Source organism: Ochotona princeps, chromosome 13 (assembly GCF_030435755.1).
Source record: "Ochotona princeps isolate mOchPri1 chromosome 13, mOchPri1.hap1, whole genome shotgun sequence".
NCBI lineage: Eukaryota > Metazoa > Chordata > Mammalia > Lagomorpha > Ochotonidae > Ochotona > Ochotona princeps.
Genome location: NC_080844.1, coordinates 60,124,148 through 60,150,963, shown reverse-complemented (window position 1 = coordinate 60,150,963; position 26,816 = coordinate 60,124,148). Strand labels below are relative to the sequence as shown.

The following is a 26,816-nucleotide window of genomic DNA, read 5'->3' as shown; positions in this document are numbered from 1 at the left end:
GGAAATTCTACAGCATCTTTGTCTACTTAACAGTGCTGTCGCTCATTCCTGATTCCAGATGGGGGTGAGCTTATGAAAGTGTTGATGGGAAAGGGCACCCGTTTTTTTTAGTAATGTGAAAAGCAGACTGCAGTGTCATGGTGAAATTCTGAGGGCCCTTAGTTCTTCAGGGATGGACTAAATGGCTGGTGGCGTCACTTAGGGAAATAGCTTGAATTTGATGAGACTTAATGTAAAATAACTTTATTTGTTAAATCTTTAATTCTGTGAACTTTTTGGTATATTATTTTTATTTGACATTTTCCATGTCCTAGCAGTAGATTTTGAAAGTAGAACAATTAGTATTTTGTCTCTTTAGATTGTAGAAATTGAAATCCAGAGGGCTAAACAAGCTAATTAATCCACAGCCTTGTTAAGTAGTAAAACAGGCGGGCTATGATACTTCCCAAATGACTGCCGAGGCTGGGGCTGGGTCACGCCGAAGCCGGGAGTTTCTTCAAGGTCTTCAGGCACTTGGTTTTCAGCCTGTTAGCAGGGAGCTGGCTCAGAAGCGGGACGGCCAGAACTCAAACCACTGCAGGTTTTACCTGCTTTTCTATAATGCCAGGCTTAAATTGTAAAATTTAGATTTGGATAACAGTCTGTCCTTAAGAAAAATAATTTTATCTGTGTATCTGCCCTGCTGCAGGCTCTCCACTTACATTGGAGATAAGCAGGTGATGTGCGCCCCATGTGGACTAGATCAGGGAAAAGCCAGGCTGGGCGGATTATTCCTGCTGGTGCAAGCATAAATTAGAGTGGTGAGGGTTGTTTGGGCTTACCCGCAGCATCAGCTGGCAGAAGCTGGCACTGGGGGCTAATTCTGTCAAGTCAAACCATAGAACCTCCCGAAGAGTGCATAAGCCGGGATAGAGAGACCTGGGAGGGAAATAGTGGGTTCCCCCCTCTTGGGTTATACTCCCGCGGGAGGGCATGAGAACTAGGACAGGGGCTGGGGTGTCTAGACAGAGAGGCACTCTACAACATCCGTGAGGGCTGGATAGTTGAGCTGGTTAGATGGAACTAAGCTTTAATACCCATTGACATGTGCAAGAGCCAAATGGGATATGGGACAGACTGGACTAGTCTGCTACACATATTGGCAAACCAGGGTGAGGGCGGGCCTGGTGGGGGTTATTGTGGGTCGCTCTGACTAGGCTGCAGCTCCCACTGGTTGATATAAGGGCCTAGTATGTGCTGGGCAGAACCAGGATGGACTGAAACACCCATTGGTTCCAGTGGAAGTCGGGACTGAAAATAGAACCAACCCAGCAATTGCAACCACCAGCTGCTGATCATGGAGATGGACTGTGCCGGGCCCTGTGCTTGCTAGAACATACAAGAATCTAGTCTGGGATTACCTCAAAGTTTCTTTGGGGATCTCCCCAATCGAACTGCTGGACTCAGAACCCTAGCCAAGAAAACACAGAAGAAAGAACAAGTCAATCAACCACCTCAGCTAAATGTTGGCAATGAAATACTGGGCAAATGGAGACTCTATGATGGACTATGTCAATCAGTGGATTCTTCAATGATCTCATCGTGCTTAGAGTGGCGAGACTGGCAGCGATTCATAACTGGTGAAATATCAAAACCACTTGAACAAGTATCTCAGAGCATGCCCCACATCCGGGACTTGGGGTGGGTGGGAAACTGGGTGGGGCTTCTCCCTTAGTATCCCCCTTTACCTCATATACAAGAAGGAAACAGTATGAACATAATAGTCTTACCCACTTCCCTATAGCCCCTGAACCTTTTTTTTTTTTTTTACCATAATTTACTATGTAAAGATTGTCAAAATATAATAATAATAAAAAAAAGATAAGCAGGTGAGACGCATGGTCTCGCCTTCAGGGAGCTTGACGTTAGTGGCAGTCTCCCACTGGGGAAGGAAGAGTGGTGCCCCCTACAGGCTGCGGGGCTCATGTGTTGTTGAGGAGACTAGCCATGGGAAGATGGTTGCCTGTATATGTTCTGTGCTGCTAAGTGCTACTGGAAAAAATGGAGTTTGATTTTAAAATATTTGGAACATTTAGAAATTTCTAAGGCTACTTAGCTATAGTTTCATAATCTCATTTACGGTTCAGAAATCTTTCATTATGGCATTTCTTAATATCTTGGCTTCTGTGTAAGATGTGATTATCAGATTAGGAGACTGCTACAGATCAGACCTTGTATAACCAGTTGTGTTTGCATGATATTTTGTACCAAGTTCATCTCACAAAACCTTGGCCCAACAACACATTCTTGTTTGGAAGATTTGAGTCTTTCATTTGTTAACACTATCAATCTTAGGAAAATCACTGGCCCTTTTAGGTGCTTCATATTGAAATGGTACTCGATTGATCTTTAGAGAAAAAGTGAAATGATACATGAATTCACTTGTAAAACTCAGTGTTTTAGCTTTGGTTGCCTTAATGAAATATCACATGCTAGATGAGTTAAACAGCAGAAATGTGTGTCTCAGGTCAAGGAACTAGCGATCCAGTTCCTGGGGAGAGCTGTCCTCCAGGCTCGTGGATGGCCATCTTCACTCGCAGTCTCCATGCAGCCTTTTCTCTGAGCCACACAATGAGGGCAGGGGAGAGCTCAAATAATTTTTTTGATGTCTTAAAGAAATGGAGAGTGAGCTACGTAGAGTGTCGCCGCCCAGCAGTGACACTAAAATGACGATGTACACTCTTGAGGGTCTGGGAAAATCCGGAACTGCAACCGGACCCCTCACTGCCCAAAGTGGCTGCGTTTAAATCCTTCTCTCCGCTGCCCCTGTCCCTGTTGGACTTCCTCCCCGCTTTTCCAGCCTTCTTCCCGCCCATCCTTCTTCCCCTGGTCCCGTCTTCGTCGTCGTTGCTCTTGTTCATTCGTTCGTCTGTCCGTCCTCCGTCCATCATCCGTTAGTCTGTCGTCTACGCCTAGCTTTTACCGGCTACTTTTATATCTTTATCCACCAATCACTTCTCCCCGTGGGTCCACTTGGTGCTACGTGATAGGCCAGTAATTACAGCGAGGGCATTAGCCTATCCCTGTGACTTCCTGTTTACCTGCTGGTGAGACCAACTCCGCCTCCTGGCCCTGTGCCAGCCGCCATCTTGCAATGGCCGCTCTCAATCCCAGAGCGGCTTCAGCACCCCACTCCCCACAGAGTGTGAGCTCCCATCTGTTCAGTCTTCGTAACACCAACAGTGAACAGGACTGGACCAGGACCAGACTGAGCCAGGAGCCGGGCATGCTATCCAGGTCTCCCCCTGTAGGTGGCAGGAACCTAAATACTGAGGTTATTATCACTGCTTGCCTCTCAGGACCTGCACTGGAGAGAAGGTGGAGCTTTCCAATGTGGGGTGCAGGCACCCTAACAGCTAGGCTGACCACCTAGTTGGAATGTTTCTTCTTAATCCTGTGGGATCTGAGCCATACCATATGACTTTATGTAATCTTAATTACTTCCATCTCAATATGGCTGAACGAGGAGGTATGGTTTGAGCATTAATTTTAGGTCATAACCTAGCCATTGAGTAGAAGACACACAGTGAGGTCAGAAGTGTTTTCTTTTGATGGTCTTATGACATGGTACTTTGTAAGAATAATTTAAATCTGAGGCATGTACTATACTGTTCTAGGTAGCTGTGGACCATTTGGGCACTTGCTTTCTAGCTGATGTTAGTGATTGGTTAGCTACACGAGTAGTTTAAAATCAAGTTAGCACAAAGTCCTCGCCTTGAACGCACTGGGATCCCATATGGGCGCCGGTTCTAATCCCGGCAGCTCCACTTCCCATCCAGCTCCCTGCTTGTGGCCTGGGAAAGCAGTGGAGGACGGCCCAAAGCTTTGGGACCCTGCACCCATGTGGGAGAACTGGAAGAGGTTCCAGGTTCCCGGCTTCGGATCGGCGTGCACCGGCCCGTTGTGGCTCACTTGGGGAGTGAATCATCCGACGGAAGATCTTCCTCTCTGTCTCTCCTCCTCTCTGTATATCTGGTTGTAATAAAATAAATAAATCTTTAAAAAAAAAATCAAGTTAGCACAGAACTCAGAATGTTGCTGTGCCTGAAGTGATTATAAAGATTTATTAACCAGCTTATTAGCATAGTAACCCTGTACCACTTCTTTGGATTCCCTTTGCCTCCAATCCAGGCCCAGATGTAGTTTGGTTCACATAGAGGGTGTCAGTGTAATTCAGTAGTAATGTTAAAAACACATAGTTTATCTTAAAATTTGAATGCATCTTTTTACTTATGAAGAAGGTAGATCTGAATGTAATGAGTTAAAGTTACAGAGTTTTTATGATAGATAACTAAACCTTGGTTTTTATGTAGAAGATTTTGAAGTAAGGAAGTCGTCTGGATATAAGCACCCCATTTTTCTTGTGCATCAGTGTGGATTTGGGGTTCCTGTTAGTCTGCGTTACAGATTGAGGTGGGAGACCTTCTCCTTGGCACCCTGGAGTGATGACCCTGCGTTCTCTCTTGCAGGCCAGCCCACCAGATCTCTATATTGAAAGATTTAATATAGCTCTTGGACAGTACATGGGAGCATTGCAGAGCATTGTGCCTCTTTTCATATATATGGTAAGTTAGAGGGGTTTCCTTCTTTCTAAGCGTTGGCGGAGTGGTTAAAAGTTAAGCATGGTCTGTTTTTTTCCTTTTCTATATTTTATGTGATTTGCATTTTATGAAGTAAGTTATTTCAATAATGTTTCATAGTTACATCTATCTGACGAATTATCTATTTTTTCCTTCTTTAAAATGTCCTAAGTAAAAATTGCTAAGCAGACAAGTAGACATTAATGATTAGCAGTCACCCAGTGAGCACTTGTTTCGTTTCTGCCATGTGCATGATGCTTTCCGTGGCTCTGGAACAACAAAGATATGTAAGATATGTATTTCTTGTCATCAGAAAGCAGTGTATCTAAAAATATCCATGTGACAAATGCAGGTAAGTCCTCCCACGATAAGTAGAACAATGAAATACCCTTCCATTGTCTTCTCTGTCTGCCATTTCACGGCATTTACCAGGAGGCAGGTTGGGTGGGTGGCTCCCTATGAAAAAGACCAGATTGTCATGGCTTGAATTTAAGGAAGAAGCTAACTGATTAATTTGTAAAAACAAAATTCAGATAAAATAAGACAGCGAAGTGATTTATACATTCCTGTAGTGCCATTGTTACTCTCTTAATCTTTATGGAAATATCCTGGGGATTTTGTTATTTAACAACAAATGAACTTTGGACTTCTTGCACCTAGCAAAATCTCCAGGGGACCTTTGATTGTGAAAAGAAGTTTGGCAGCAACTTTCCATTTAGATCAAGGGTGTGGCTTTGCCTCTGAATTACTTGTGAAATTTTGTTGTTTAAATTATTTTTATTGTCCAGAAGATAGACAGACTTAATTTGGCATTACATTGTTGAAAAAATAAATTATTTTAAAACATATTTTGAAATGTTAGACCATCATGGGTATAATCAAACTGTCCTGTGTAGTCACAGATACCAAAGAACAATATTTTTAAGTATTATCAAAGAACATATTTTTGTTGGAAATATGGCTCCGATAATTTTAGCAATTAGGTCATTAAACTAGAGAATAAATTGAGACTCTGTTGCCATAATAGATTCTTTTTGAAAGATACAGAGCTCAGATACATGTGTTTTGTTTAGAATATTGAAACTTAATGTTACTGTCACTGAATAGTTAAATGCCCTCTTATTTGAAGAGGTGTAGTCAGGTTAGAGTTTCAGGTTAGAGATTCAGTTCTGGTTGTTTACTAAAGCATAGGAAGGGCACATTAAGCACTAAGATCTTACATAGCACTTGATGCTGGGAGAGAAGAACATTATAAATGCAGAAAAATTGCCACTGGAATTTAAATAGTTTACGGAAAATACAGTAGGTAACCACATAATTAAAATAATGACATGTCTCCATATTCTTTTTTTTTTAAAGATTTATTTATTTTATTACAAAGTCAGATATACAGAGAGAAGGAGAGACAGGAAGATCTTCTGTCCGATGATTCACTCCCCAAGTGAGCCACAACGGCCAGTTCTGTGCCGATCTGAAGCTGGGAACCAGGAACCTCTTCCGGGTCCCCCACGCAGGTGCAGGGTCCCAAGGCATTGGGCCGTCCTCAACTGTTTTCCCAGGCCACAAGCAGGGAGCTGGATGGGAAGTGGAGCTGCCGGGATTAGAATTGGTGCCCATAGGGATCCTGGGGCGTTCAAGGCGAGAACTTTAGGCCATGCCGCTGGGCCCTCCATAGTCTTTAAGTGAAAAAATTTCCAGGATACAACTTTAGATGCAGAAGCAAGTGTCTGTTCTTGTGGGGATTGAAGGGGAAGCGTGTACGTGAATGCAGGGAGCATTTTAGCCCCCAGAGAACAGTGGGACCTCTAGGGGAAATAAGGGCTAGTCTGCAGTGGAGGAGTTCATTTAGTTGTGTATCCTTTTGCTTGCTTTTATTTTTTAGCCATGTGACTCTTTCTTCCATAATTTTTTAGAGAGAAAAACTATTAAGAAGTAAGAGAAATTAAGTGAACAACTGGTTCATATTCCCTTTGTGTTTTCTATTCATACATTGAGCTAACAATGAAGCGTGAAGAAATTCGAGCTCTTTTGATTGGCTAATCATGTTAGGTGAAATACCTTCACAACAGAGACAGAAAACTTGTTTTATTTATTTATTTTTAAAGATTTATTATTTTTATTGCAAAGTCAGATATACAGAGAGGAGGAGAGACAGAGAGGAAGATCTTCCGTCCGATGATTCACTCCCCAAGTGACCACAACAGCCGGTGCTGCGCTGATCCGAAGCTGGGAGCCAGGAGCTCCTCCAGGTCTCCCATGCGGGTGCAGGGTCCCAAGGCTTTGGGCTGTCCTTGACTGCTTTCTCAGGCCACAAGCAGGGAGCTGGATGGGAAGTAGGGCTGCCAGGATTAGAACAGGCGACCATATGGGATCCCGGTGCATTCAAGGTGAGGACTTTGGGCACTAGGCCACGCCGCCGGGCCCTAAAAACTGGATTTAAAGTGATTTGAGATAGTAAGGAAAAGTCTTGTTTCCTGTAATAAAACTGCAGAAACAAGACAGTTTCCAGGCTGTTGGAGTATATGATTCAGCAGTGGTGTTAGGACCCAGGTTTTGTTTTTGCTTTCCACGTGTGTTTCGTTATATAAGAAACTAGTCCAGAAACAGCACTGTGGTGTTGTGAATAAAGCCCCCGTCTGCAGTGCTGACATCCCGTATGGGTGCTCGTTTGAGTCTCAGCTATTCACTTCTGATCCAGCTCCCTGATAATGCTCCGGGGAAACCAGCAGAGGATGGTGCAAGTGCGCAGTCCTGTGCACCCACCTTGCGAGACCGGAAGAAGCACCTGGCTTCCAACCGGCTCAGCTCTGGTCACTTTGGCCATTTGGGAGTAAACTGGAGGATGGGTAAATTTGAAGAAAAGGGAAAGTTTTTCTCAAGTCTAGGTTTCATTTTGATTGGGCTACCCTGTATCTGTGAGCCAAAGATGGTCCCTGTTGAGTACCCGCAGATGAACCGTGTGTGGGAGCCTAGAGCACGGACAAAATCATGACAAATGGGGGACACTTTTTATTAGAGTTTCCAGATGTTGTCTTTAGATGAAACAGTATTTTTACTTTTTAATAATTGTTTGTCCATCTACTGGTTAATGCCCCAAAATGGCCACAACAGCCAGCTCTGGGCCCAGCCAAAACCAGGAGCCGAGAATTCCTTCCGGGCCTCCCATGTGGGTGGCAGAGTCCCACATACTTGGATCATTCTCTGCTGTCTTCCCAAGCAAGTTATGAGTTTGCTAGGACAGAACTGGAACACTGGCTCTCTTGACACTGATCTGGAACAGCAGGGTTGTGGATGGTGGTCTTGTGGTAGAATGTTGTAGAAGGTGCAGACATGCAGGGTGTGATTGCCTAATGTTTGTACAGTCTTCTCTTGAGGCATTTGATCTTTTTATACTGTTAATTCCATTCAGGATGTGTAACTAAGACTGGCGGGGTTCATGTTGTCTGATGGTGGGTTTTTTGGTCCTATGCGATGCCTTTTTGCATTTTCTCCTGAAATATTTTGTACTTCGATTTGTTAGACTAATTGTTTCATACCTGATAAACACAAAATCTTTTCTTTTTCTTTTTCAGAATAAGTTTTACATCGAAACCAAGCTTAACAGAGACTTAAGAGATGACCTTATAAAGCTGTTTACGGAACATGTTGCAGAAAAGCACATTTACAGCCTGATGCGTAAGTAACTCAACCTACTTTGGGCTGTGATGACACTTGGCAATATTTTTTCCTTTTTCTTTTGTTCTGAGAGTGTTGGCATATAAATAAACCGCGATATAAACATCTTCTGCCTGGAAATCTTGAAGTTCACTCTGCTATAAGGAGAAACATTGAGGGATTGTAAATCTGACTGAAGGCTGCCCAGTGAGCTAGGAGCAGTGTGTAGCCACGTTATCAGATAGGGCCCTTGAGTCTGGCCCAATGCTTGTCCCCTGGCCCAGCCTTGCCGCCTTAGGAGATCGGCTTTAGGAGGACAGTGTTCTGTCTTTGCAGTGCTGGTACAGATTCCATCTGTAGCTCAGAAGCCACTTGCTAATCCGGTTTCATCATTTATGAAGTGTGTATTTTAGGCAAGCATCATGACCTTTTGTAGAACTATATTGGTTTCTCTTTGAGTTAAGATTTCTAGACTGCTCCATGTGGCCATGTGGAAAATGAAGTAAGCTGATCTAAGTGCCAGCTCAGTAGGTTTCTCCTTCCTCCCCATTCCCAGCTTCCCTCCTAGTAGATTGCACTTCATCTTCTTTTCGCTAAAGGACTATGTTTCTCCAAATGAGGTTTAGAAATTTTAGTATGTTCTCAAAGCTCATATTTTATGCAGTATGTCATCAAATCAGGTTTTAAGAACTTAGCCCATTTTTGAGTTTTCAGACTGTTTTTTTCTTGCTTTCTTATTAATCTTAGTTTCTATCACAATAAACTTTTACCAGAATCTACAAAAGAATTTTTCTTTGACCACAAACTCTTCATTTTAAATGAAGAAAAATAATTGTTCAATAGTGAGTCAGTTTATTTTAGAAGGGAAATAATATAGATGAAGATAATATATGTTTTGTTAGTAAGTTTCCAAAAGATCCCAGAAGTAGAATAGAAGCCTAGAATCTTAGGAATATGATCTGCCTTTTTATGTCATATTTATGGCATATTCTGGCTGGTTTTTTTTTTAAGGATGCTCTCTATTGTTGACATCATGCTTTTACTTTCTTTGTGCAATAGCACACAGCCATTTTGAAAAGAAAGAAAGAAGAGAAAAAGGAGATACTTTTTTACTGGTTCACTCCCCAGATGGTTGCAACAGCCAGGGCTGGGCCAAGCTGAAGCCAGGAGCCTGGAACTCCATCCAAGAGTCTCCCACCATGGCTGGCAGGGCCCAAGAGTTTGGGCCATGGTCTGCCTTCCAGACTCACCAGTAGGAAGCTGGATCTGAAGTGGAACAGCCAGGTGAGGTGGGCACCTGCTTTCCCAAGGGCTGCCGGCCCTGGGTGCTCCACTTCTGATCCATCTTCCTGCTGATGGTGGATGGTGACCTGCTTCCTGCTTCCTGCTGATAGTGGATGGTGACCCTGGACAACCCGGAAGAACATCCTAGCTCCTGGTTTTCGACCAGACTGACTCTGGCTGAAACAGCCATTTGGAAATCAGACTAGCAAATGGAGATGGATCTCTCTGTCTCTTCTCTCTCTGTGAACTCTGCCTTTCACATAAGTATAATTTTGAAAAAGATTGGGGCGAGTTGGGTTAGTGAAAAGAGAGCTTGGATTTGACTACGTGCTAAAACGGTCTGAGCAGAAGAGACTTTCTGAACTTAACATTTATAATTTCAACTTTCAAATGTTGCCGTTTAGCGATTTTATGTGTTTGACATCTGTCCTCTTTGAAATGTATTATTTTGTTCAAAATTATAACCATCTATGAATGATAAGCCTGACAGATAAACTTGAGCAGTGGATTTCTGATGTAAGTCCAAATGTAGCAGACATTCTTTGTTTAAAGAAGAAATCTGATTTTATGCTTTGTGTTCCTGAACTGTTGTTGTTGTGCACTTGTTTACCCGTTAATCTTTGGAGAAATAGGAACAGAAGAATTTTAACAAGTATTAGCTGCTTTTTAAGCTGTCTTCTCTTCCTTTTCAGCTTTACTTTTAGAAGCCCAGTCAACACCCTTTCAGGTCACACCTTCAACTATGGCGAATATTGTGAAAGGCCTGTATACTCTCAGACCAGGTAAACACTTGGCATTTGTCTCTGGATTTTGACAGCGTTACAGTCATATCCCAGATGGTGGTGTGGACACAGGTGTGGACTTGCTATAGCAAAAAAAAAAAAAGAGAGAGAGAGAGAAAGGTACTCATTACTATGAACTGTGAACAGAAAGCTCACTCACTGTGAGTTCTTTCTCCTCTGGTGAAAATCAGCTGGTTTGTTTTTTACTGTACCTGGGAATGAAATAAAAAACAAATTGTAGGGTGCACTTTGTATAAAATGTTGCTTTATCCCACATGGCAGCACTGTGAAGCACAGTCTCGGCCCCATTGGGTCTGTGCTGTGGCTCGCGGAGTCAGGAGTGTTAGTAAAGGTGGGTTCATTTCATCAGGGTGTTTGGTGGACAGAGAATCACGAGCAAACCAAAAATCATAGATCGCAGTGTTCAGAGTAGTAGATTCAAAACTGGTCAATTTAAAGGAATCCAAAAGTGCTTTTGTGTGTTTCTTCCTGGTTTATAAGCCAGAACCTCAAACTTGTCTACCAGTTGAAAAAAAATGTGTGGACAGATGGTGGAAGTTCTGAGGGTAGGCTGTTAGCGCATTGGCAGCAGGAAGGACACCTTCCGCAGCAAGTGCTTTTTTGTGAAAATTTTGTTGTTTGAGAGCTAAATGTGAAACAAAACATGATATAAAGAGCTTAACACAGTGTCTGATAACAAAATAACCGTGCAAATATTGACTGCTGTTATTACATGTAAGTTTAATGGTTTCAGTGACAGCTTGATTGTTTCTTTGCTAAATTTAAAAGGTATGTCAAAATTTAACTTGCTGCAATAGAAACCAGATCTGAGACATTCTTTGTTTTCTGTTGGGCTTTTAGAAGCAGTCAGTGACTTCTAGAGTAGTCAACTGTTGCTACTTGAATTTGAGTCAGATCTTGGGGAATTTCTTCTGTGAGTTAACTGCTTTTATAAAATAACGAAAATACCTGCACGTGTCCAATAAACTAGTTTCTTAGAATTTTGAATTTTACTTTAATGAATTGCGGTGAAAATGGCTGACAGTTTTTTGATGCTAGGTTATGGATAATTTGGTTTTCTCTTTTATGTTAGAAAGTATTCAAGTGCAGTGTAACCAATCTGCCTCCCAGAAAGGCAGCTGTGTCACACTCCCAAGCCATAAAATAGCAAAATCAAGATTACCAAGGGCAGAAAACATGTTCACTTAAACGCTGTTTTGTCTACGTTCAAATTCTAGTACTAGGATTTACACTACTTGTGAGGAGAATCTGTAGTTGGGAATTGTCACTTTGAAAAGGGAATTCGATCACAGACTAACCTTTTGCTCCCCTGGGCAATTTCAGAGGTATTTCAAACATATTTTGACATTTTCATGTCTTGCCAGTACCTGCTATGTTCTTGGCTTGTAAAAGCAGTTTCATTCACTTAACAGATTAAGGTTAGAGTATTTTAAGAGATGAATTTTAAATGAAGAAATCTCTTCTGTTGCCCTGGGTCTCAGGTGATGGTCTTTGTGTGATTTCATTTGAATTGCCTCAGAATGTTTTTAAAAAATATTTGTATTTATTTTTTTTATTGGAAAGTCAGATATACAGAGAGAAAGATTTTCCGTCTGTTGATAAATTTCCCAAGTGGCTGCAATGGCCAGAGCGCTAGAGCCAATCTGAAGCCAGGAGCCAGGAACTTCTTCCGGATCTCCCACATGGGTGCAGGGTCTCAAAGCTTTGGGCCGTCCTCTACTGCTTTCCCAAGCCACAAACGAGCTGGATGGGAAGTGGAGCTGCCGGGATTAGAACCGGTGCCCATATGGGATGCTGGCACATGCAAAGCAAGGACTTTAGCTGGTAGGCCACCGTGCCGGGCCCTCAGAGCATTTTTTAAATTGTAGATTCCTGGGCGTTCACCTTGTGCAGACTCTGATGACTTTTTGGTCATCAAAATAAATTTTGGATGTGTTTGTGTCTGGATTTTAGAGATTCAGTTAGGAAAAACACATCATTTGCTTGTTTCTGCATCTTAGTTTGAGTGACTCAAGTTCTGTAAGGTGACTGGAAGGTTGGGCTTCTGCTGCTGTCAGCGTGCTGTTGAGCTTCTTCCTGAGCTAAGCTGATGCTGCTGGGAGCAGTTGGCTGGGAGCGCGTGCACGGGGAGGGAGCTGGCCGTGGTGCCATGCGTGGTACCTCATGTTCTGAACGACATGTTTGCTCTTGCACTTTCATTGTTCCAACACACAGCAGTGAGTGTGGTATATCCAGATTTTACATTTTTTATTCAGATTACAACTTTTTTTAAAGTGAGTTTACTGGGCTAGCATTGGCTTTTTCCCCTCTTTTTACAGTTTTTGATATGTCCAGCCAAAATATTTTCCAATCTGAAAGGGCTAGATGAAAGCAACTCAGAGGGGAGAGCATGGTAGCGAGGTAGCAGGGAGGGAGTGCTGGGTGCAGCCTGCACCCATGTGAAGGGACGGTGTGTATATTCAACATTCACAGGGCTAATTTCAGTTTGAATTGTTCTCAATATTAACTGGGTAACTTAGTTCTGTTCACTTTCTTCTTGTAAACTATTGAGTCCTGCCTTCACGCATTTACCTAATTATATTGGTTTATACAAATTCCTTTTTTTTTATTTTAAAGCTTTATTTATTTATTTCTGTTGCAAAGTCAGATATACAGAGAGGAGGAGAGACAGAAAGGAAGGAAGATCTTCCATCCAATGATTGACTCCCCAAGTGAGCTCAATGGCCAGTGCTGTGACGATCCAAAGCCAGGAGTCAGGAGCTTCCTCCAGGTCTCCCATGCAGGTGCAGGGTCCCAAGGCTTTGGGCTGTCCTTGACTGCTTTCTCAGGCCACAAGCAGGGAGCTGGATGGGAAGTGGAGCTGCCGGGATTAGAACTGGTGGCCATAAGGGATCCTGGGGCGTTCAAGGCGAGGACTTTAGCTGCTGGGCCACACCGCCGGGCCCACAAATTCTTTATAATAAATGAGCTAACTTGTTTTTGTCTTGTCTGGTGCACATATTTTCCCATGTCTTCTGTTTGCCCTTTTTATAGGTTATCATGTGAATCTTATTCTTACTAATTTGATAAATATTTAATTCTCTTGTGATGATATACATTTAGTTTGCTTTTGTTTAACATAGAAACATGTTTAACATAGAAACATAGAAACATGTTTATTTCTAGCTCACTTAAATGTTCACCCCACCCTCCTTGTTTTAATGCAGATCTACTGTATTACTTGTTCTCTTGGTTAGGCTCCTGCCGTGTTTGCATGGCTAGCTGAGGGGCTGCTGTTCCCACCGGTCCTCTTGGTTATCAGGACCTCTCCTACTCAGAACTCTTTGGTGAACTCATTCATGTTTTAACCATGTTCAGATTGAAAAATTTCCTAAAGATTTTCACTAAGTTGTTAAACCTGTGAAATATAGAAATGTCTGTTTTCTTTATACAGTTAACTCTTTTCAGAAAGGAAATTTAGCTTTTTTTCTGTGCTAGAATGACAGTGCTTATCCCTGCCCCCTTTAGATTTAGTTTAATTAATATTTTTGTCTTTGAGTAAAACTGAAACTTTCTATTTAGCGTTTAATTCAATGTGTGTAATTTCTCTGGTGAATCTTTTTTTCTTCCCTCACAGAGTGGGTTCAGATGGCTCCAACTCTGTTTTCTAAATTTATTCCCAATATCCTCCCTCCGGCGGTAGAGTCTGAACTTTCAGAATATGCTGCTCAAGACCAGAAGCTTCAAAGAGAACTCATTCAGAACGGTTTCACAAGGCAAGTGGATCTTCATTCCTCAGCGACAAAGCATGTCTTCCTGAGCCCAGTGTGGCGTGCAGGGGGAGAGGCTTCGGTCCTTAGAATAGGCTTGGGTCCTCAGGGGTCTGTCTGAGCTGCGGGCAGAGCTGGTGAGCTCCTTGTCTGGGGTTTGATCCTGTGACGTGCGCTTCCATCTGTGTGCTTCCCAGACCTCCAGGGGCTTCTCCAGTGTGGTCAGTGTGGTCAGTGTGGTCAGTGTGGTTGTCCTGTACTCTAGGCCTGCGTGTGGAAGAATGCGCTGAAGCTGTATGATTAGTTATCCTTTGGGAGGAAAATAGCAAAGTGGATTTAATTTTTGTTTTGTTTTGATTTAAATTTCCCCTAACTTCTAGCTGTTTGTTATTGGGACAATAGGGTAGTTCTGCATACTTGTTTAGAACATTTGCCCCCTTGTTTCAGTTTGCCAATTTTGTAAAATTTTTGTAATCTGTTATCTTGGTCACATTCCAGAAAATCCTGCAAAATACATTTTGCAACTGTAATAAACGTAAAATCCCTGTGATTCCCTGTAGAAAAAAACACCTGTTTTGTCACCAAATCAGTGGAGGTGCAGTAATGTCATGTATTTTCAGATTCTGGACTCTTGGCACTTTTATGTGATCTATTTGTGTTCTTGGCATCATGGAAGCAAACTGTAGGAAGGAAGACACCTGGGCTGTTTGGGCGTGTCTGTTCCCACATGTAGGAGGCTGAGTGTTGACTTAGTTGCCTGGCTAGGACCTAGAATGCACACTTGTCATTCAAAGTTTCTCAGACCAAATTAAATTTGAGAAAGCTAGCCTTGACCAGATTCGGGTCAGTAAGTCTCCAGTTTCGGCACAGAGCATGACAGAAGCAGGTGATGTGCTTTTGGTCCAGAAATTACCATTTATTCTTCTTCTGTTGTGGTAGCATCTGTACTTGTGTGATAGGAGGCTCAGTTACCTGGAACTGGCAACCTCCTGGAAAGGCTCAGAGAAGCTGTATTGGTGGCCGTGGATACTTGACTTTCTTGTGGTTGGGAAGAACATGGGAAATAGTGTGAAACAGCTAGTTTTCCTGCAGAAATGGAGTATATTATTTTCATATACAGAGGGAAGCCATTTAATGCCTTGTTAATTTTACTTAATCAGTTTTGAAGAATAATATGTACTTAAAAAGTGGAAGAAAGTGCATGAGAATTATGGTTCCTGCTTATTTTCCTATCCGTCCCTACCCTATTGAATAATCATTCATGATTTGTTTCTAGTCTTGTGCTATTAGAGATGATGTTCTGGTTAATTACCTTGAAAATACGTAATTTTGCACTTGTTGTGTGACTATCTCCGACTAGGTCAAGGGCAAATGCAGCTGTAATTTTGATCAGTCTTGCCGAATTACCCTCCAGGGGTGATGCGTTTTGCACATCCACCAGCAGAATTTCAGTATGTGGTTGTCTGCCTGCCCTTGCTTTCACAGACTGTTACAGCAGTTGGATTGTTGCCAGTCAAACAGATGTAATCAAATTAGTTTAGTTTTCATTTCTCTTGTTATGAATGAGACTTGGCATGTTTTCCTCTGTTTCATTTCTTTTTGTACAAACTGTTGCTGTGCTTTGCTCATCTTCCTGTTTACAGCCTTCCTTCCTTCCTTGATTCCAGGAGCGTTGTCCGATGAAGCCATTGATCGTCTACTCTAGGCCAGAGACCTTCTCAGCTTGGCCTTTGACTTTGGCTGCATAGTTATTTTGAGTCGTGCAGAAGTACTTTTGTTTTTGTGCAACTGTAACAGATTTCCAGGGCTTTTTTTTGTGTGGCTTATGTATTTTGAATTATAGTCAGGAGTTTCTCCTTAAATATTTAAAAGCTGTTCGAGTTACTTTAAATTCAAAGTAATTTGCATATAACCATGTCATCCAGCTTTTTGCTATTACAATGAAATTACGAGGCACCCAATGAAATATTACAATGAAACTAGGAGGTACCCAACTTTATAAAGAGAAACAGTTTGTTTTGGCTCATCGGTTTGGAGGTTCTTGGCCCAAGATTGGGCAGATCCTATTGCCTTGGGCCCTGATGATGGCTGTGCTGTTGGCAGTCTCCAGGTGGGGGTCTGTTAGAAAGCCACCGCGGGGGCTGGCATAGTGGGTGAAGCTGCCTGCAGCACCAGCATCCTAAGTGGGGTACTGTTTAAGTCCTGGCTGCTTCCCTTCCATTCCAACTTTCTGTTAAAGTGCCTGGGAAAGCAGTGGAAAATGGCCTAAGTGCTTAGACTCATAACTTCAGACTAACTCAGCTCTGGCTGGTGGCCATTTGGGGAATGAACCATTGGGTAGTTCTCTCTGTCTCTGTCTCTTTCTCTCTCTCTGACCCTTTGTCTTTTTCTGTAATAGATCTTTTTTTTTTAATATATCAATTTTTTTTAAAAGCCTTTGTCACAAATCTGAATCTTTAAATAAATAACTTAAAAAAAGAGCTGGTGATGAGGGGCGGCATGGTAACTTAGTAGCTAAAAGTCCTTGCCTTACATATGCCAGCATCCCATTTGGATGTCAGTTCATATCCCAGCTGCTCCATTTCCCTTCTGGTTCCCTGCTTGTGGCCTGGGAAAGCAGTTGAGGATGGCTCAAAGCCTTGGGACCCGCATGGGAGACTCAGAAGAAGCTCCTTGCTCATGGCTTTGGATCAGCTCAGCCCCAGCCATTTGTGGCTACTGGGGAGTGAACCAGCAGATGGAAGATCTTTGTGTTTCATTCTCTTTGAAAATCTGACTTTCATATATATATATGAAAGCCACCAGGGTTTAATTCCTGTCCTGTTAAGTTACTTCCCAAAGGCCCATCTCCAAATACCATCACTGGTTTTAGTTCCTTCCTTCACCCCCAGTTCCATTAACATAAGACTTTGGAGCTCAAACCTAACACCTGGTCCTTTGGGGGATGTGGAAAATCCAAATAACAGAAATAACTGGTATTTTTAGGCTTGCCATTGTTTTGAAGTCTTTTATGCTTTTATCCATATTTTATATGAATTTTTTTTTATTTTAGAGTTGAGTGTATTAATAGATATTTCTGAGAAGTCTTAGGAATGTAGCTTAGCACCTTTCTGAGCATCCTAATATACCTTTGGGAACAAACCGTGTTTAAACATGTCCAGAGATGTTCTAATCCTATTTCAGAACTGGAAGGAAAGAAGAGAGGGCAGGTCTATTTGTGTATAGTCCTTCTTATGTCAGGCTTGGGATGAGATGAGTAAATGACTCTCTCAGTAACCTTACACAACGTTATCTTTGTAAGATTGACATGCACTAGCTGGTTAACATGGCACTGGCCAGCCAAAGCCAACTTGATTGTAGTCAAGGAAATGCCTGGGACTTTTGGTATAAATTAAGGAGTTGTGTTACTCTTAGTGGAAGTCAGGTTGCTAGAGGGAATGAGAAAGGCCTTCCATCTGCTAATTCACCTTCCAGATGTCTATAATGACCAGGGCTGGGCCAAGCTGAAATCTGAAGCCAAGAGCCGGTAGCTCCATTGGGGTCTCCTTGTGGGTGGCATGGGTCCAAGCCCTCGGGCCATCTTCCACTGCCTTTCCAGGCTCTTTGGCAGAGAGCTGGATCCAAAGTGGAGCGGCTGGAAGTTGAACCAGTGCTCTAGTGTGGGTTGCGGGTATTGTAGGCAACAGCTGAGCCTCACTGCGCCATAATGTAGGCTGCTCAGTAATTGTTTTAATTCGCAAGATATTTATTGAATGTCTGGTAGTGTGGGAGGCACTGTGTGAATATGACAGATGAGTTCCTGTTTTCATGAAATTTATATCATATTGCTGGGAGACAGTAATTGTAAAAATATAAATACTAGTAATAAGTGCTGTGAAGAAAACTAAAATAGTGAGTGTGTGGTGTGGGCATGAGTGAGTGCTGGTCTAGCTAACTTAATAAGAAGGCTTCTTAGGAGGGGACAGTTGAGTTTGGTTGGGGACACATAGAAGATGATGATAGAGTCAAGTGGCTGCCTGGGGGACACAAGCATCACAAGTGGAGGAAATGGTGTTTAAGGATGCTGAGACCGAGAGCCAGGGAGGCTGCTTGGTTGTGAGTAGGGGTAGAGAGTGGAAGAAATGAGGTTGGTGAGAAACAGGGAGCTGGGTCAGGGCTGGGAAGATGAGTTAGAATTGATGGCTAGCCACCAAAGGACTTTTATCAGAGGTATGAGCTAATCTCACCAGTGTTTTTGTATAGGATCTCCTGGGCTTTTGATGAACATGAGGCATGTGCAGTCGGATGAAGATTGGGCCTGTAGCTGGGGAGTTGAGGGGTTGGTTGTCTTTGGATTGTGTTTGGGCCTGAGTAGCTGGATAAATGGTGATACCATTGGTTGAAAGTGGAGCACTGAGCAAGGAGTGGAATCAACCCTGTTTTCTGGACCATGAAAAGTTGGCAGTGTATCTAAATCCTGCAGGGAACCGATGATGTAGCAGTAGGACCTACAGGTCAGCGCCAGAAATGTAGTCCTGGAAAGTACTGGCGTGGGTGAGCATTTAAAGCTGCAGGTCTGGTGTCACTCCCGTCTTGGGCTGAAGAGGAACGTGCATGCAGAAGGCTGGCTGGCCCAACACAGAGTACTGGCAGAGCCACCACAGGGGGAGCCTGAAGGGGAAACAGTGATTCAGAGGAAGGGATCAGCTGCATACAAGCCGCCAGGAGAGCTAGTGACACGATCATTAGCACTCACTCACGCATCAGTTGGTTAGTGGGTGAGAAGCCAGAGAGACAAAGCTTCGGTTGACACGTAGCACAGAGCCTAACTGTAAAGCAGAGTCGCATGTCCTTGTTTGAGGGTGAAGTGGTTAATAACATGTAAACGTTCATGTTCCTCATCCACAAAAGGTGTTACGGGGCATTGAAGTTCTGGGAATTTTGAAAGACTTTGAGCAGTTTTGGTTCCATTGGAGCTTTTAGGGTAACAGTTGATGTTGTCCTTTCTGTTCCGTGTTTGAGGTTTTCACCGTATGCAATTGCCTACAAGTATTGATAGCAGCACTTGGTTTATCTTCAGGCGTGTGTTAGTCCAAACCCATTTCTGCCTCTTACTATAAAGCATCTGTATAGATGTTCTTTCCATACTTCAAAAACCACACTGTTTTTATTCAGGCGATAAATGACTCTGCTCAGGTTGAACTGCTTTAAAACAGTTGCTGGGTTAGAACTAAGATGGCCACTGTGTTTGTGTTACCAATGATGTCATTCCTTGTGCTGTTGGTGTGTGCAGAATCAGATTGGCGCTTTGCTGACGGCCACTTGTTTTCCTACCCCTAGAGGTGACCAGTCCCGGAAGAGAGCTGGGGATGAGTTGGCCTATAGTAAGTAATGGCGTTCATTTTGTCCTTGAGTGTTTGGTGGGATGGGTGTGTAGAGTTTCTGGGGCACCGTGGCGGTCAAGCACAGGCTGCCCTGCAATCAGTGTGGTCATGCTGGTTCCAGGCAGAGGCCAGAGGCCACCACAGCTCTTTGTTCCCACCCAGAAGGGATAATGACTGTGCTAATGACTCGATTCTTGATAATCCTGATGCGTTTTCACATGGTTTTGAGGTTTTTTTTTTTTTTTTTCTCCAGATTCTTTTGCGAGGGGCCTGGGTGTTGACTGAGTAGCGCCTTGCCCGTCTTAAATGCTATCTGCCATGCATCCTTTTTCGTGTCTGCTGTGCTTTTTTTCCAGACAGTTCGTCAGCATGTGCAAGTTCCAGGGGTTACAGATAGTGAATGTCCTGAGCCTTCTTCCCGTCCTGAGGAGGACACACTGGAGACTATTCAGAGCACAGCGGGGCCTGCCATGCTCAGGCGCACAGGCGCAGAACTGCTGTCGGAAGAAGATGCCGGACCTCTTACTTTGGTTTGCAATTTTAAATAACAAAAAAACTAACAAAAAACATAAAACAGTTGCTGCTAGACTTGGGGGTGATTTTGAAATAGGACAATCTTTTCATGACTTTACTACAGAGTGTGTGGTAGCAAGCATCTTGGAAAGTGACCCTTGCTAAGTGAAATCTGACAGCCAAATTCAGCAGCTTCCTCCAAAAATATGAGAATATGAGTGGAAGAATCTCTGTCTCTCTCTCTCTCTCTCTCTTTTTTTTGTTGTTGTTGTTGTTGTTAAGCACTTGTTTTGTTCATGTGTGGACTTGGCACTTCAGCGTATTGATTTCCCATGACGGATACTTTTTGCTTTAAAACCAAGCCGGTTATTACAATACAGTATTTGTAGATATACAATACCCATACTCAAAGCAATTGCTTTTCAAAGACTTGGTCTTTGTTCAGCATTAGGAAGCCTTGTAAAAGGAAAATGCTAACTCCGCTTTCTCTACTTCCCCCCATCAGTTCACAACTTGTTTCTACTCTGTGCCTTGAGCTTTGTGCACTTTGCAGCTGTGTGACCGTATCGTCATGCTTCCTGGAGAAGTTTGTGGCATCCCAGACTCACTAACATGTCAAGTATGACTTTGTGGCAAGATGCTCATTAAGTGAGAAAATAGAGAGGTGTTTCACAGTGATCAGGTGTCCCTGTGCTTTGCCAGGTCGTGTCTTTTTGGGGACCAGAGCATTTCCATTCCCTCTGTTAGCTGTCGTAGTTTTGGGGGAATGGGACTCATGTTTAGGGGATGGTACTCCAGCATGAAAATGTTCCTTTCAAAATTGCTGGGAATTATCCAACAGTAAGAACTGTCTCCTGTGGCCTGTGAGAAGCAGCTATAGTTCCTAAATCCAGACGAAAGCAGCGGTGCAGGGTTCCTGAGAGTTTGTATTTTAAATGGATGGTCTGAGTACTTACGGCAGGTCTGTAGTCTGCATCTTTTGTATGTTATGTTTGGCTGTGATGGGGAAGTAGTAGCTCTGTTGTTTGCAGGCTGCCTTCCCGTTGCAGCTGAGCTGTTTCCTGTTGCCCCACACCCACAGTGCTGTTCCAGTCTCCTTAGAAGACACTGAAGATTATCCCGGGGGTTTTTGAAAGACAAAGGAAAAGAGGAAGCTGTGGAAAGGGAGAAACATACTGCTCGAAATTTTCTTAGTATCTGAGTGAAACACAGGGTTCACTCCTAGGGGCTCCATCAGACTAGTACTGTCCATCTCCTCAGGACTGGGGTGAGGGCACAGACCAGGAGCATTGTCACACAGAAGGTGGTGGGTTCTTGACTGCCGCTGCCCATTCTGTTGAGTGTTTTGGGGGAGGGGGGTGGTAGAATAATTAGAACTGGGAATGGGACATCTAATGATTAAAAAAAAAATGAAAGTAAAGATTGTCCAGTTTAAGTATTTATCACCCAGAGTTGTGGCAAAGGACTTGAATTGTACTCATTAAGTACATGAGCGTCTTGCATTGTTTTGATGAACTCTGAAATACTTAACTGGGAGAACATAGCAAGTTCTCATTACGCCTTTGCAGCTCGATTTGCTGCATCCCTAACATCGTAGTACCAAGAAGCATCTCATTTTGTCATGCACTCCAAGTTCACTTCCCAGTGGAATGCTTTCTGCACACGTACAGATAACACCCTCACAGAATTTTCTGCTGTGCAAATATTGTTTTGAAAAGAGGTTAAATTTAATGTTCCTTTAAATGCAGATGACTCCTTCAGTATGCTCACACCCAAATATCTTCTCTCAGAGAGAGCAGTCTTTTTTGGTCAATAACAAAATTTTCCCCATAAAGCGTTATAGTTTGTCAGTTGGCATTGAAATCTGAATGTTTTTGCATCAAGTGAATAGAGAAATAGTTTATGTTCTTCTTATTTATGTTAACAAAAAGTGGATGAAGTAAGGTTTGCAAAACTTATTTTTCCTAAATGTTTGCAGAGTAGCTGTGATATGATTTGGGATTTGCTCCCACTAAGCTGTGATTGGAAGGTAACTCTCCCAGCACCTTGCCTCCTTGAAGTACATGACAGTATAAAGACCACTTTTTAAAATTATTTTAAATTGAAAATGACTTTCCTTATTTACTGGGATTCTTGCCAAAATTCTTCTTTTGCAACATAAAAGAGGATCAATTGCGTCCCTGCCTTGTATTGTCGGAGCACTGTTGGCCGGAGGTGTTTGCTTCCCTTTGTGACTTGTATTGTTGCCGACATAGTGTGCAGTTACCCATCCCTGTTAGCTGTTGGCTGCTGTACCCAGTCACTGAAGGCCTAGGTTACTAAAGCCAGAATCTTATGCCTGTAGGTTGATTGGTTAGTTAACACATGCAGTTGACTTGGCTTAGCTGACTGACCTATTTATGTTCAACCTGAAACTAAACCCTTAAAATGAAGACCAGGTCAGTCATCGTGAAATAATGTTGCATAGATAATTGTTTTGAGAGATGCTATGGATTTTAAAGGTCAACCTTAAGCTTCTGCCATGGTGTCACCTCATGACCTCTGCTGTCACCAGCCATGCCCTAATCCAAAAGAATTACTCCTTTGTCATCTCCGGACAGAAAGCAAAAACCTGTGCTGTGACTCTTAGCGTAATAGTTCCCAGTCTGAGTTAGTGGTAGAGAAAAGACAGAAGCCTGCATACGTGTGTTGAGTATTATTTTGTGGAATACCTACTTCTGTCCCTTTTCCAAGTTCATGGCAATTGTTTCCTTCATGTGGGGTCTAGGACAGAGGAGGTTGCTGGAGAGTGATGTCTGTGGCCATGATTTTGCAATCCCATATCCAGTGCTCACACCTGCACCTGCTGTCCCCTGGCTGCACACTATGCTTTCTGTCCATTTGCAGATTTGCACACATGAATAGTTGCTCAGGAAGAGTTTGCACTTGGATCACCTTGCAGTATTTGTACTGACCACACAAGGCATCTGAAGGTTTTTCGGCACAGAAGGAACGCTGCAGAGCTGCGGGCTGTACATATACAAGCAGAGAGGATGGTGATCAGAAAGCAGAATTGGTTTCTGCAGTTGTAGAGTGAGCAGGAGCACCTGTAGCATAGCAGTAAGATAATCCTCTTTCCTTTCCCTGTGAACAGTGGCCCTTCCAGATTTATCTTGTGGCTGAGGCTGGCAGTGTTTTCTTTATCTGCTTCCCCCTCTCCCTAGTCCGACCCCCCATATTTTTAATGATTATTATGCAGGAGGCATTGCCCTTGAGGTAAATTTAACTTCTTAATAAGCAGCTATTACTAAAATAGCTGAGCATTGTTTTATGAATATACACTAACTTGAGAAATTAGAAAACTTTATAGCTACAAAGCAAAGCAAAGACTCCACGGTTAGCTACCCGCCCGCTCATTGTGTGGGGTGTTCTGACATGATTTTTTTCTAGAGTATCTCATTGAACTTTTTTGCTTGCAAATTTTTTTTTACTTTAATCTATGTCTAGGTCTCAGAAGGAGATGAGAATTCAAGGTTAGAATGTGGGTCCCTTGACTGATACTTCTGAGAGACTCACAGGACCTTTCTGGTATGATTACGGTTTAATAACATTGCCTCAGATGAAGTTGGCTTTTATCAGAGGTTATAATGAAATTAGGAGAATTGGTACAGAAATATTTTCCTGTTGAATTCCTCCCCATCACCCTCTTTCTGGCCACCAGGCCATATGAAGGGAGCCCTGTTCAAAGGAAAGTGAGTCCTCTTCTGTCCCCACTGTGGATTCCAGCTGCTGCCACCTCCCTTCCCCTGCCAGCCAAGACCCTGGTAGAACTCCTGTGAGAGCTGGGTGGCTGCAGAATCCAACAGACTCCATCCTGGCAAGATCACACCCTTCCCCGCTGGCTGGAAATAACTCGGTTGGTTGGACTGCATTGTTTAGAGAAATGTTAACGACTTACTTCTGGAAAATTTATAGTGTGGCTCTGGGATTAAGAATTCTGTGGTTTGGAAAAATAAATGTTTTGTATTGATTCTCACATGTCATTCCCATGTTTTGACTATGTACTAAATGCAATTGGCTGTAGATATATTCTGTTTGGAGGGTTTGGGGTTTTCTGTTTTACACAGACGGCGGTTGACTTGCCCTCAGTAGTCCCATTTGTCACTGTTGTAGCTGTGGTAGGAAGGGATGCTTTCGAGTGACTTGGAGGTCAGATGCAGGCAAGAGGTTCTGCCACCCACCAGCATGGCCAGCACAGGGAGGAAGTGCTGCAGTATAATCCCTCAGGGGTGAGAGAGAGAAAGAGAGAGAGAGAGAGAGAGAGAAAGAGAGAGAGAGAGAGAGGCCTGGTAAGCTCAGTGTTCTGGACATCAGCTGTTTTTACTCATACCAAGGAAAACAAAATGGTGGGTGAAAACTCCCACTGACCTGGTATACCAAGCCACTGCCTTTGGCTCTGACCTTGGACTCTGAGTAGGTTTTGAATCATCCTCTGTTTTAAGGTGTGTGCTGTCACTCTAAAACCTTGTGGTTAAGGAAATGTTGTGCCGATCTCTTTGGCCTTGTTACTTTGTATGTCTTGTCCCAGGCCTTGATAAGTGATTTACTGGCATGTTGTTACACTATAGAAGGTTGAGAGATTTCCTCAATGGTAATCGCCCTCAGCGTCATAGTCAGGCTGCTGGTGAGTGTCCATCTTGACCCCTGTGCTAATGATAAAGGCAGACTGTGTGTAAGCGCATGTGCAGTCACAGGGCCTGCCGACAGACGCAGTGGACAGAGACACAGCCATGTGCGGTCTCTCCTGTTGCTCAGCTGATGCGGTTTTGTTTTTCAGATAGTTTTTTGTTTTTTGTTTTTTTTTTTTTTTTTTTTACCTAAAACTGATGTGGGATTTTTTTCATTGATTATACTGTGTTTTTTCTGTAATCGTTTGTTTTCTCTCGCTGTGGAATTAGTAATCTACATTGGATTTTTTCTTAAGATTTATTTTTATTGGAAAGGCAGATATACAGAGAGAAAGAGACATGGTGAGAAAGATCCTCCATCTGTTGGTTCACTCCCCAGGTGAACACAAAGGCTGTGGAATTAAGCTGATCTGAAGCCAGGAGCTCCTCCTGGGTTTCCCATGTCGGTGTGAGGCCATCCCCCACTGCTTTCCCAAGCCACAGACAGGGAGCTGGATGGGAGGTGCAGCTGCCAGGGCTCGAACCGGCACCCATATGGGATCCTGGCGCATTCAAGGTGAGGATTTAGCCACTAGGCTACCATGCCAGGCCCTCCCTGTAAGTTTTTTAAAGCCTTACTTGACAACTTTAGGATCTCTTGATATCTGTCTGTGGCTGGACTGTCCTGGATGCTGTGTGGTGGTGATGTCCGCTTTTGAAAGGTGACCACAGACCATGCCAGGCAGGGATTTGGTCTTTTCTTTGCATGTAAGTCGTCTGGTAGTTTTCTTCTCCTCTCTTTGGCCCTGGCCAAGTAGGGTGCTATTTACATGTGGCCTCATCTTTTAGTAAATTGTTTTCTGTTTTTCACTGTTACAGGACTCTGCTACTAAAACCAGCTTTATGTGTGTTTTATGTGCATTTATCCATCTACTGTCCTTTTTCGTAGTAATACAAATTCTAAAACGTTCAGTTTCAAAAAGCTTGGTAGTAGAGTGTCTTGCATGAAATTTGAGAGCAGTAATTTTGTCTTGAGTAGGTTTTTTGTTTCCCAGTACTTCCCTGTATCAATGTTAAGTCCTCTCCCACACTCATGGTGGAGACTCAGAAGGTGGTAACGGTTCCAAATACTGCACCTATTGTGTCTGATAATATACCTCAGTATGTCTGTAAAACAAATGGACACATCTACAAGGAGAAATAGTGTAATAGAGCAATATGAGTGTTTCCAGTACACCTGCCGTATATTTTAATAGATCATTCAGAAAATCAAATTATTAAAATTATTTGGGACATAGATTGATGTAGCACAGCTAATCAATTTAATCTGATGAATATATGTATATATACATAAGAATACAGACAAAAGACATATTATATTACCTTGCACCCTTCATTAGGGAAATAAATGGGTTTTGGTTTGGTTTGGTTTTGGGTTTTTTTGGTTGTTGTTTTTTTGTTTTTGTTTTTGTTTTTGTTTTGCAAAACAGTGTATTTGAAATATAGCAGATACCGACCAAATCCATTTTGTAGGAATTCTAGCTTTGTTTATTATTATTAGAAGACCAATAATAAGACACATACTAATAGATGAAAATTTCAGAATTGCTGAAAAGCCAGAAAATGTGCAAGGCAAATTAGAAAGCATAAGACTCTGTCAGTGTTGCTGGTGCAAACATTAATTTCACTTCCATGTGCCAGCTACTTATGGTAATGAGTTAAAAGCTTTAATGTTGTTAAGAAATAAACTTTACAATAAGAATAGGAAAATATGTAACAATAAAAAGTTTTAGACCTCAGTAAGAAGACAGTGTTAAAAAGAAAATCAAACTTTATATATAGATGTAAATAAAAGGAGAGGATATAGTGGATGATACTCTTTCTTTAAATTGATTCATAAATCACTGTAGTTCCTATAAAAATCCCAAAGATTTTCTTTCTGGAAGTTGACAAGATGGTCCTGAAATACTGGGCGGGCCAAGGGTCAAGGGCACCCATATATTCCTACAGCAGGAGTGAGGTGCTAAGGGCATGGCGTTGTGTGAATCCAACATTCTGTTGTACAGGGTGGAGACACTAGCTTTATGGGGAGGGAAGGATTTCGTAATGAAGACACACTGCAAGCCTCTGATGAAAAGATAATTTGGATTCATTTCTAAATGCTTCTGTTTACCCACCATGCTGT

General features: G+C 42.7%; 1 protein-coding gene across 2 annotated transcripts in view; it reads left to right on the top strand.

Annotated features, from left to right (window-relative positions):
- The window catches only part of CACUL1 (CDK2 associated cullin domain 1), a 70,537-nt gene extending 50,477 nt beyond the window's left edge, over positions 1-20,060 (top strand). Inside the window, exons 4-9 of one of the 2 annotated variants that reach the window (XM_058672062.1) lie at positions 4,509-4,604; positions 8,192-8,294; positions 10,250-10,339; positions 13,977-14,115; positions 19,429-19,472; positions 19,833-20,060. In XM_058672062.1, coding sequence (XP_058528045.1) covers positions 4,509-4,604; positions 8,192-8,294; positions 10,250-10,339; positions 13,977-14,115; positions 19,429-19,472; positions 19,833-20,020 — 660 coding nt within the window. In that variant the 3' untranslated portion in view covers positions 20,021-20,060. Of the gene's footprint in view, positions 1-4,508; positions 4,605-8,191; positions 8,295-10,249; positions 10,340-13,976; positions 14,116-19,428; positions 19,473-19,828 lie in introns of both variants that reach the window. The other variant, XM_058672063.1, reaches the window with a different exon arrangement.
- The last annotated feature ends 6,756 nt before the right edge of the window (positions 20,061-26,816 follow it).